This window comes from Chenopodium quinoa, unplaced genomic scaffold (genome assembly GCF_001683475.1).
Source record: "Chenopodium quinoa cultivar QQ74 unplaced genomic scaffold, ASM168347v1, whole genome shotgun sequence".
In the NCBI taxonomy this organism is placed as follows: Eukaryota; Viridiplantae; Streptophyta; class Magnoliopsida; order Caryophyllales; family Amaranthaceae; genus Chenopodium; species Chenopodium quinoa.
The window spans coordinates 8,369,393-8,382,514 of NW_018743920.1; the positions used below are offsets into that span (position 1 = coordinate 8,369,393).

At 33.1% G+C, this 13,122-nt stretch overlaps 1 protein-coding gene across 1 annotated transcript; it reads right to left on the bottom strand.

Moving 5' to 3' along the window:
• Nucleotides 1-5,271: 5,271 nt before the first annotated feature.
• LOC110688418 (methyl-CpG-binding domain-containing protein 6-like) lies at nucleotides 5,272-11,591 on the bottom strand. The gene is made up of 3 exons (XM_021865156.1): nucleotides 10,778-11,591; nucleotides 5,941-6,057; nucleotides 5,272-5,806 (listed from the first exon to the last, which is right to left on the bottom strand). The coding sequence occupies exons 1-3, from the start codon at nucleotides 11,099-11,101 to the stop codon at nucleotides 5,561-5,563; spliced, it is 687 nt and encodes a 228-aa protein (XP_021720848.1). The 5' UTR covers nucleotides 11,102-11,591; the 3' UTR covers nucleotides 5,272-5,560.
• Nucleotides 11,592-13,122: the final 1,531 nt, after the last annotated feature.

The window sequence follows — 13,122 nt, forward strand, 5'->3', positions numbered from 1 at the left end:
CGGTGATACTGGTTTCATTGCTTCTTTAGCTAGGTATTGAACAACCTCCTCCATGGAATGAAATTTTTTTTCCTTTTGGATTTGAGTAAGACTACCAAAAAAGCGTGATTAAATTTAAGACAATTACTGAAAGATTTAATTGAAGCAAATAAGGATAACAAAAGGCGTACAATAACTAATGGCTCCAAAATTAAATAAAAGCACTTTACGCGCCTTTTTTTAAATAAAACTAAATAAGTGTCGTACATATCCAATCTATATGCGGGTATGAATTTAACGGCTATTTATACTTGATCCACATTCTAGCACAAATTTGAGATTCCTAGCTTGGTGATGGGGTTTGGCTAGCAAAAAAGGTCCTTAATTCTTAGAATTATAATCAAGTTTCATCAGAATTACCAATTTTCAGTAAAAGCCTAAATTTTCAAATGTGATCTACATACATCCTTATGTTGAGGGTATTTAGACTAACAAAACATTATTTTCTAAGAATTAATCAGAGATGATAAACTTGTTTAATGGCTTTGAATCTTATAATCAAGATATATTTCAACAATTAAAAAATTGTCAATATTTACACACAAATGAATAAAGTAATATCAACATCTATAAAACAAAATTGTAATTGTTTTAATGGTACGAGTATAAAACAAAAATTATAATCAAGATATATCTCAACAACTGAAAAAATGTCTTCTTTACATACAAATACAATAATTTAATATCAACAGTCATAAAAAAATAAAAATAAAAGTCTTTTTTTAATGGTATAAACACAGAAAGATTAGTTTTTTATGCATGAAAAATGAGAAAATTAAACAAAAGATTAAATCTAAGAGTAAAAACAATACACAGAGTACATTACAAATTAAATAATAATAAAAAAAATAAAAAACAAAAAAAAAAAGAAAAAGAAAAAGAAAAATTATACCATATAATTTTGTGGAGTGCTGATGTCGCGATGAATGCACCAATCATTTGGAAGCCAATCAGGCCACTTTTGATAATTCTGATTATCAACCACGACATCATCCCATGAACATTTTGGTTCCGCCATATTCTTCTCGTTGAAGCGATTCTTTGTTTCTTACACTACTCAGTCACACTTTATGCTAGTGATATCTATTTTGCTTTAGCATTTATGTATTAGTCACGTTGATTTTATGTCTACTAGAGACGTCGAGCTCATAACGGTTATTAATACCACGAACCTATTTATGTTTTCCAAGGAAATGAGGGATAATATGGACCGGGGTATATGATATCGTACAAGAAATGCAATGCTTTGCTGTATATGTCATATAAGGTAGAATATCATGTAAAAGAGATGTGTTCATAAGAATTATTGGAGTACTTAATTCGATTGATTTATGAGTGGAAAATATCATATATGATTCGGGTAGATCAATTCATTGGACTAGGTGGATTAAGTATGTTGATATTTATTGCTGGCTATATCAAATTGGCTCAAACCATTTGTGTGCAAATGATTCGATAAGATACTACTCCATTGGTGTTTAGGGTAAAAATACCCTAAGACACGTGGCCCAATAAAGGCCTGCCACGTGTCAAGCTTGCAACGGTCAGCAAAGGCCCAATCCCTTTGCGACACGTGTCATTTTTACCCTAATTGAGATACAGTTCTCCCTACTATAAATAGTAAGGGCAGACCTCATTAATGGGGATCGAATCATTTTCCCACAAACCAACAAAACACAAATCCCCTTGCAAACGCTCTCAAATCGAGAAGCATTTATTGTCTTATTTCCACATTTAGAAAGAGACTAACTTAATCTTCGGAGGCGGAACACCCCAGCCCCAGCCGGAGTATTCCGTTATTTGTGCAGGTACAGGCGAAGGAAGGAGCATACTAGGAAATTGTAACTCTCCCGTAGGACACATAAAAAAAACCCAAACAATTGGGAAAAATAGTATACATGTATGTATAATTAGTTTAACTTTTCAAAACAAAAAAAATAAAAAAAATGACAAAGAATAAAAAAAAAAAAAGAGGGACAATGTATTAATATAGCGCTTGAAAAGAGGGAATGATGATTAAAAATTGGAATGGAGAAATTTAATTAGTAGAATCTTATTAAAACATTGTTTAATAAAGAGAAAAGCGTAATAAATGTAGACACATTTATAAGTGGGACCATGTGTTAATAATCTCTATCCAGTAGTAATTAAAGATGGACAACCTAAAAAATGAGGATTCGGTCCATAAACAAGGCCCAAAGAGGTCCATACTAAACCAATTAATGATACATACGACTAGTAATTAGTGGAAATAACTATTCTACTTTATGGAGTGATCATCTTTTCTTTTTCTCTTTCTAACGTGAGACACTCGTAATTAAGACAAAAAAAAAAAAAAAAACCTACAAAATTCACCGAATAATGATATAAGTAGAATTTTTTTTACATTATACTTCGTATTTATAAAAAATTTAAACAATAAGTCATGTGTGTGACTACATTTGTTTATAACAATAATACTTATTCATTTATATGAGTAACCTCATTTACAAGTATAAGGGTAATAACCTTATTTTGTCTAACTCATCATAAAAGTAACATAAATTGATTACAAAAAATAAAGTAATCTCATTTGTTCATTTGGATAACCCTTTTTATATTTTGTTTTAACTATTACAAGAATAATTCCCTTTGTTTATATGTGTAACTTCATTTTTTCGTTGTATTGACTCCCATCTATACAGCCAATACAAGTAACCTCATTTGACTTATGTTAATTATATGTATGTAAAGTGGCCACACCATGTGTCTGGCCATGTATATTATTCGAGTAACCCCTGTTATATTTTATTTTAACTATTAAAATAATCATTCCATTTGTTTATATGTGTAACCTCATTTTTCCGTTGTATTGACTCCCATCTATACAGCCAATACAAGTAATCTCATTTGTTTTATGATAATTATATGTATGTAAAGTGGCCACACCATGTGTCTGGCCGTGTATATTATTCGAGTAACTCCTCTATATTTTGTTTTAACTATTCCAAGAATAATTCCATTTGCTTATATGTGTAACCTCATTTTTCCGTTGGATTGACTCCCATCTATACAGCCAATACAAGTAATCTCATTTGTCTTATGTTAATTATATGTATGTAAAGTGGTCACACCATGTGTCTGGCCATGTATATTATTCGAGTAACCCCTGTTATATTTTGTTTTTAACTAATCCAAGAATAATTCCATTTGCTTATATGTGTAATCTCATTTTTCCGTTGGATTGACTCTCATCTATACAACCAATACAAGTACAGTCATATGTTAATTATATGTATGTATGTAAAGTGGCTCACCATGTGTCTAGCCATGTATATTATTCGGGTAAGCCCTGTAATATTTTGTTTTAACTATTACTATAATAATTCCATTTGTTTGTATGTGTAATCTATTTTTCCGTTGGATTGACTCCCATCTATACAACCAATACAAGTAACCCACCATGTGGCTTGTATATTATTTGTGTAATCCCTGTTATATTTTGATTTAACTATTACAAGAATAATTCCATTTGTTTATATGTATAACTTCATTTTTCCGTTGGATTGTCTCCTATTAGGCCTGTTCACGAATCAGATATCCGATCCAAAATGTGATTTCGGATCGGATATCCGAATACTCGGATACCAAAAACTGATAACCAAATTCGATCCGAAAATTTCGGATATCCGAATATCGGATATCCAAAATTTCGGATCGGATGCTTCGGATATCCATTATCCAATATTAAGTAAAATTGATTATGATTACTTTCCAAATTTCACTAATTCTATCGCTTTTTTATCATTAAGTTGTACAACATATTTTAACAAAATAGTAGTCGTTTTGCAATAAAAATTATCATTAAATATATTAAGAATATTATAATAAGTTAATAATACAGGGCCAGTTTTATATGAACAATTAAAAAAATTTATACTTCCTCCGTTCTTTTTTACTTGACCCGTTTTGACTTTTTACACTATTCACCACCCCTCTTTTGGACGTTTTTTGTGAATAATATGTAAGGAAAAACATATTCATATTAGATCTTTTTGAATTCGTCTAAATAAGTACTATCATAATATATAACTTTTAAATTTTTTACTTATGGAAAATTAAAATTATTGATTGTTAGAGTTTTGCATTGGCAAGCGTGATAAAAGAAACAGGTCAAGTAAAAAAAATCAGAGGAAGTATATATTTCACTATTTTAGCTTTTATATTTCGGATATTGGATATCCGAAATTTTGAAAATCAATATCCAAATCCGCATCGATATCCGCTTTTTAGGATCGGATATCCGATCCGAAATGATAACTCGGATCGGATATCCAAAAATTCGAATCGGTTACGGATTGAATTATCGGATTTTCGAATTCTCAGATAGTTTTGTACAACCCTAACTCCTATCTATACAACCAATACAAGTAACCTCATTTATCTTATTATTATTATTATAGGTACGTAAATAAAGTAGTCACATCATATGGTTGGCCATGTGAATTTCAAATGGAAAAAAAAAAGAAAAAAAAATAAACTTTTAATCAAAAATTGAGAGGAATAAATAGGACTTGTGGGAGCTTATGAATACTATACATAATGCCAAATTTGAATTTAGCCAATGCCAATGAAGGCTTTTCTTTTATACAAAGTTAAAAAAAAAATGAGGGTATGTCGTTCGCTTATTTCCATATGAGAGTTATTAGAGAAATACAGAGTAGAGATTATGTTGTTCTTTTCCATATGAGAGTCATTAAAGAGAGGTGATCAATTTACCAAGGAAAAATTAGGAACAATGGATTTCTCACCTATAACTGTATAACATCAAATCAACTGTAGCATATGCATGTATCCCTCGAATTAGTATGACATTAAAATTTCGATTTATATATTTCTAAATAAATCATTTATACAATTATACCACGATCTCTGTTAGGAAGAGATTATTGTCACTTGGTTTTTCATGTTTATACTCTGTAGTTTGTCGACTTTGGTCTTGAATTCCATTTGACAAAGAATGAAGATGGAGTAGAGGGGCGATATTCTATACACAAGAGAGTTCCCCAAGATTGGTATAGGAGCAAGGTCAAGCTATAAAGATAAGATAATAAGGAAAAATGCTTGCTCTAAACAAGCAATGTGCTAGAGCCATCTCCAAAATCATGCCTTTGGAACAATCTCTTGGGATATTTTGGAAATTTCACTAGAATGGAGGACATTTTTGTCATTACGAGTATAGATCTGCTACTATAAAGAAACATAAAAAGAACATTAAGAACCAAGGCTCTGTAACTTCAAAATGCAGGAAACTCAAATTACTATGTTCTATTAACAAAAGAAAACTAGCTAAATTTCAATCTAACTAGTCCTATTGGTCAAAAGAACCATGCACCATGAATGTTAAGATTATTCACAAAAATTCAGCTCAAAAAGAAGCAAAGGGAAAGACACTATCACACTATATAAAAATGGTTCACTTCTGTGGTTTGTTAGTATGTTTAACTAGCCTTTTTAACCCCACAATCGAGAGAGAAAACTCTCAGAATAATGCTCCGTTGCTACCATTTGGTAAAGAGAGGTAAGCAAAAGCTGCACTCCATTCTTGCTTGGCAGATTCAGGAACCCTCTCAACGCTATTGGTCAAGGGCCTCCACGTCCCTTCATAGATATCTGACAAGACCCATTTCACCTTCGCCGGGGCATCATGAAAATTGAAGTTCTTCCAAGAAACTTTTGCCTTTGACTCAGCCTTCTTCCGCTTAGGGGTGGCAGAGTCAGGTACAGGCTGCAAAAGCAACATCAAAGCTATTATGAGCACCAGGACACCAGGTTTCTGATAACCTGACTTGGGCAGATTATGATAATAGTCAATGCCCTGTATTTTTCTTTAGTTCCTAAAGCAGATTATGTTCAACTTACCGAACCATTAGCATCATCTGTTTTATTCTTTCTCTTCATGGAACTTCCTGTTTGGATAAAGTGGAGCACTTCCTTCTTTGACCTGAGCCTTTGCTTTGTCGCTTTCTCTATATAGTACTGCCAAGGACGAAGACCAAGTAGGTTAGCTCACAAGAGTCAATATTAGCCCCAAAAAGGGGAAGAAGAGACAAGGAGAACAATATATTGGCATATAAATACAGAGACAGTCAGGAGTAGAACATAATTTCAACATATCAGAAGAGAAACCTCTTGCTTTGTTTGCACAAAGACCAAGTTGGAGTAAAGATGAAATTTAAGAGCAAATGGCACAGAAGAGTATAAGTAGAGAATATAGTAATGTGTATGTGCCCTAAAAATAACCTTGAGAGAGATGCTCTTTGTTCCTACCAGCAGCTGATAGCATCGACTAAATTTATATAGCTTTAAGATGACGTCATAGTTTCAATTAATGCCATGAGCCTTTCAGTTCGTTGGTTCAGATACAAAGCTAGAATTAATCATACCTTTATAAGCACTCATTAGCTTAGATATAGATCCAGAAACAATTAGTCAACATAAAGTGGAACGCCAAAAGTCCACAACGTTGATCAGCCAATCAAAATCAGTTCTACCCATTGGTTCAAGAAGTGTATAGATATGCATTCAGTACAACCAATAACGATAGTTTACAATGAATCTGTAGAGAAAGTAGAATCTCGAACCTATTATTCCCAATCTGCAAGTATGAATGCACTCTACTCTACACTATGGGCATTTGGATGCTAATCATGAACCCTTTAGTCAAAAGTTGCACATAGGTCTTGTTCTTTACACTTCAAAAAAGTAAATTTCAATCCAGATCAGATTTATATGTTCAGTTCAGGGCTAATTAATTCAACCAAGTTCTGTTTAGAGCTAATAAGTTCATTTCAGTTCAATTCAGGGCCAATAAGTAAATAAGTTCCATTCAATATATGATGAATAATTCAGTTCAATACATGACTAATATGCTCAGTTCAGTGCAGTACATCACTAATATACAAAATTATTGCCTAGAGGCCCTAGACCCTGTAAATATTGCAAGTGAAATCTATATTATCCCCTAATGTTTGCATAATCATTTAAATTTCTCTTTTTTCAACCAATGATCCCCCTTGCTTGGATCTAAGCAATAACAACAACAAATCCTTAACTCGCATGTGACTGTGTGAGTATTAATTTGTGACATTCACAGTGTGTCTGAAGCCCATAAAAAGAAGGAGAGTTGCGCTAGGTCTGTGGCAGCCAGTGTAAAAACTTAGTCACGTGATCTTATGGATCTAAGCAACAGATGTCAAGAATATTACCTAGACCCTCTAAATATGTTCCTTTCACATTTATAATAGTGCAATGCTTATCTATGGCTGTTGAGGACTATACATCTTCTACTTTATTAGTGAAATCACACTGTCACAATTAAAGTTATGGCAGGTAATTCACCAAAATTATGGCACCATAACATTTATGGAAAAATAAGGAGCAAACTAATGTAAAATCAAGTTTTAAATGTATTTTTGAAAAGCAATGATCTTTTAACAATGTCTGATCTATAAGACGAACCAGGTTTGGCAAACACCTAGTTAAGGCAAGTATCAACTTAGTAAAAGCCGGCCCTAACATCTATGGTGTTTACAAGTTAAAACCAATATTTTTGGATGTATAAAAAGATGTATAGATAAATCAATGGTCTAAAAGATTTGGAAAAGCCAGTGTTGCTTTTTGTATATGATTATTCTTGTGACCCTTGTCTAATTAATAATTACTCTCCAAAATTTATTTCAAAACACGCTCCTCCAAAAACTAATGTGATTACAAGGGAAAATCAATGACTTTCATGTTATCAATCAGATTCAAGAAAATGAACTGAGAAAGATGTATTACTAGGGTAATAAAAGCCAAACTTAAGAAAATGAATGTGAATACAAGGAAAAATGAGAAGAGTGATGGTGTGACTGTAAGAGAATTATGTAGTGATAGGGTGATGAGAGGTAAAGAAAAGGGATTTGTTACCCTCATTTTGAGGTTATAGTTACACTAGGGGGAGGATGGGTAATTATTACCCTCATTTTGAGGGTAATGATTTCTCCATATCTCTCTATTCCTCGTGCCACAACCACCTTATTCTATTTGTAAAAACCTTACCTCCTTTGAGAATACCTCTAATCAATTATGTTTTTTTTAGTTTGACTTTTAGTACCTTATTATCCCCAATCCAAGATGAACTTCCAAACAAACTGATTTGATCATTTTAAGCCACATTAAGCAGTAAGAAAATGTGAGTAAGTGGAAAACAAATATGGAAAGGAGCACCAAAAATAATCTTTGTAAATATTTTCGAATGAAGAGATTGTTGTTAGGAAAGGATACATACGAAACAATATTCAGTAGATGTAGGACACACAAAATAAGAATCAGGACGGAACAGTAAAGTGAAAATCGTAGAATAAAGGATTTTTTAAAAAAAAAAAAAATAAAAAAATAAAAAAAAAAGGTTCGCAGGATTGAATTCACCTCCGAAAGTCTAAATGCTAGCTCCAAGTCCTCCTACATGATTTTCTGATTACTTTCCATAACTATTCATCTTAACCGAATTTCAGGAGGCAGATACAAAGGCTAAATTCTTCCTCCGTCACTCCAGGGTTGGATTGAAGCAGTGAGTTCCATAATCTCAAGTTCAATAGGGAGTTCTTTATCAATTACTAGATATACAATGATATGACGAAGCATGGTATGCCCTCTACCTAGTTGGGCCATTGACATATGGACTTTCAATTTCACCTTTAAGTACTACCACAGGACATATGACAATTTAACAGGGTATGGGCCAAAAATCTCAGAACAGTTAGAAATTGGTAAAGTACAACTCCATGGTGCACCCATGCCTATATTAGTCATTGAATCCACATTAACATACTGCTCAATATGCATTCCTTGAAGACAGGAGCAACCATGACAAAAAGTGTGTGCTAAGTTATAAACGGCCAATAAAATCCTAGTTCACCTATGAGTAACTTTTTGTAACTAGATTGAAATCATTGAATAGAACCTTAGTGATTAGTGATTAGTGATTAGTCTGATTACCAGCCAAAAGTTTACTTGATAATCTCGTTGAAAATGCTTTCTACTGTTGACTTTGCTTTAACCCTTTAAAGCTTCAAATACATGAGGAGCCAGATTAAGAAGGAAAAAAAATTAAGCTTCAACAACCATGTAACCATAGTATGCAAAGTGCAAAGACTATGAAGCTTCAAATACCAACACATGCAACAATTGCAGAATCTACCAAATGCCAAACTAGTTCACTGAGATTTGGCCTGAATTAAGCTCAGTTAAATGAGTACTCCAATACAATTGAATCTCCTTAATTATGTAATCATCATGAATCCCACGGAACGTGTTTCTTCATCCTGTATAGCCAACCTAATAAGGCATTCCTGATTTACTATCAATAACAGGTCATGATTTACTTCTCCTATGTTAACTCGTGAGCATTTAATATGACACCACAAATCTTATATAACCTGTCCGTCTATCACAAAACAATGACTAACATACCAATTGCTTTCACTTAATTCCGGATCACAACACTACCCTCCCAGAGAAGGAACTTTCAGGCACTACAAGCAATAACTTATTACAAATACTCAATTAAACAATTACCAAGCATGACCTCACTAAGCATAGAACTACTACACTATCATATGAACAAAAAAAAGTAACTCTGGAAATATGTCAATAATATAATGAGTATTTCCCTGGTACAATATAATGCCAAAATAATTATCAAAACTACTCTATCTGTCCCAAAATTTTCTTCAAAAATCACTTTATGCAGCATCCCATAAAAATTTGTAATCTTACATTTTGAGTATTAAGACAACACGAACCAAAGTGTAAAGTTGATTGTTGGGACAAACTCGTATATAATTCTTCCGTTTTTTTTATGCAACACACCTCGTTGACACGCTTTTTTAGAAGTTGTTTAGAGTTCTCCGTATCGATTATATCTCATATGTCTAACGAAACTCAAGTACACAACATCAAGATAATTTTAAAACACTAGAACATCAAGGAATAGCACCAAGAAATAACCATAATTAGATCTGGCAATCGTGTCGTGTCGTGTTCGTTTTCGTGTCAGAAATTAAACAGGTTGGGAAAGCTCAACACTAACACGACCCATTTAATAAACGTGTCGTGTCGTGTTGACCCAATTAATTAATCGTGTCGAAAAGCCTTAACACTAACCCGCTATTTTCGTGTTCGGTTCGTATCGTGTTCGTGTTGAATTGAAAATTATTGATTGTATTCGATATATTTATCAATAATTCCATAAATTATTGGACTTTTATATTAGGCGGGTTGGGTCGTGTTAATTTTGTGTTAAGAATCTCAACGCTAACCCAACCTAACCCAACCTGTATAATTAAATGTGTCGTGTCGTGTCATGTTGACCCGTTTAATTGAACGTGTTGAAACCTCTTACACTAACCCATTTTTTTCGTGTTCGGTTTGTGTCATGTTGTCGTGCCGTGTCTTTTTGCCAGCTCTAACCATAGTCCACAGCTAACAAACACAGGTACACAACATCAATAAACAAAATAATTGAAGATTACCCAATACTCGTACCACAAAGTCACCAACATTTCAATTCAAATTAATTAATCAAACCTTCCCCCAAATATTAAAAGCTCCACTAAATCAAAACTCATAATCTAAAAGAAAAAATTTATCCAATCATAAAACTTAAAAAAAAAATATCAAATTAAATATCAAAAAAAAAAAAAAAAAAGAATACCTTATCGCGAGAACCTTTAGAAGCACCGGAATTCCTAACGCGCTCTTGAACCTCCCAACCAGAAGGCAACCAATCAGGATTCGGCAAAATAGTACAATCGGATGGCTGAGATTCATTCCCCGCAGCAGTTTTTTTACCGGATTTCTTCTTACTCCCATTCGAAGTTACTCCTCCGCCCTTCTCATCGGGAATCTGCGCCGGAGATTCCACCGCAACCGGATCAACGGTTGGAGGGATAAACCCATTTGAAGGAATCGGGTTCGGATCAATGAAAGCTCCGGATTTCAGAAGCGGGTCGGGTTCAAAAAGGCCGAAATCCTCCATTAGAGAGAGAAAGAAGAGAGAGAATTCTGGGGTTATTGAAAAAAGAGCTGGAAATTTATTGGTGTAAATATGAATTAAAGGGGAGTATTAAATAGGAAGGTGTATGTTTTGGGGGGAATGTCGAGGAGAAATTAAGTGGGGTTTAAAGGAAGAAGAAAGAGAAGGATCTACTTCACTGTTTATTATGTCTACAAATAGAATGGAATATTTTTAGGATTTTCCTAAATTATTGCTAATTTTGAGATGAATATCAGAAACGATCCGTTCAAAAAAGATTAATAAGGGGTGGTTTGTTAGGAGGGTATCTAGAGCAATCTCCTAAAATGTACGCCTCTTTATCGATTTGATGAGGAAGCTTCATAAGCTCAAAATATCACGGATATGGAATCGGATATTTATCGGATTACTGTTATGGAGTTGTTGGGCTTATCACTGTGGTAAAGATATTCTTAGAATGTAAACTTTAATTTTTATTGAAATATTAGTGAAATGGCAAGTGAACGTGGTCGGAATGATGCATCTGTTATGAAACAGAGGAAGTATGAAGCAACAACAATCAACACAACCACAACAACGCACAAGATGGTATAACCAATTTAAGCTCATTAATTACCCGCTAATTCAAGCTCGTCAATTATCCGCCAATTCAAGCTCATCAATCACCCGCCAATTCAAGCTCATCAAAATTACCTGCCAATTCAAGTTTATATTTTACCCGCCAATTCAAGCCGGCCAAAGTTTATAAATTACACGCCAATTAAAGCTCATCAAAATTACTCCGCCAATTCAAGTTTATATATTACACGACAATTCAAGCTCATCAATTACCGCCCAATTCAAGTTTATCAATTACCCGCCAATTCCAAGTTATACAAAGGCAGTTAACTTGCTTATTGAGCAAGGTCCTGAAAATGCGGCGACAATTAAAAGATTTTCAGATAAACTAAAGCTTTTTCAATAGGGTCGCTTACTCTTTCCATTCCTATTTTAATGCCCATTGCTAATATTTGGGTCAAATTTTAAAATCTTTGACTATAGTCATATGAGATTTTATTGGATTGATTTCATTGTATATTTTATTTGTTTAATTTTTTTCAAATTTTACGCGTTCCTTCATAAGTTAGTGTACATAAGCAAGCTAAAGTTTGATTAAAACAAAGAAAAAAAAATTAAAAATTCAGATCAAATTTGGCTACTTCCTCCGTTACATATTAGTTGCAAATTTGAAGTTTTATTTTTGAGACATATAAAATTCAAACATATACTTATTAGTTTGACTAACTCCTCTTAGGCCCTTTTTGGTTGGGAGGAAAAAAAAAGAAAGGAAAAATATGAATTCCTATGTTTGATTCTAAAAATTAAATGAAATTTGATAGGAAATGAAGGGAAATGGAAGAAAAGCTCCCTTCACAAAATCTTTCCTTTCCTTTCCTTTCCTTTCCTCCCAAAATCAAAGGAATTTGAGAGGAAAGAAAAAAAATTAAATCTTTTAAGATTAAAATTAGCTTTCCCTTCCCTTTCCTTCATTTACTAATGTCGTACCAAACGATAGTTTCTTCTCAATTCCCTTTCTTTACTAATTTCAAACCAAATATTGGATGATATAATTTTTTTTCCTTTTCCTTCTCTTCTTTTCTTTTCTCTAAGGGGACGCTTGGATTTGGAGTATTAAATTAAGGGGTAATAAAAGTCAAACTAAACAAAATTAAAGTAAACATAGGAGAGGAGGAGCTAGTGATGATGTGATTGTAAGAAGATTTATATAGTGATGGTGTGGTGATAGACTGATAGGTGAAGAAAGGGAACTATTACCCTTATTTTAGGGGTAATAGGTTAGGGAGGGTGGGTAATCTATTACCTTCATTTTGAGGGTAATGATTACTCCACCCCTCTCTTTTCCTTGTGTCACTACAACTTTAATTCATTCATAAACACCTTATCTTCATACAATAATACCTCTAATTAACTATAATTTACGTAATTTGACTTTTATTACCCCTTAATTTATTACCCCTATTCTA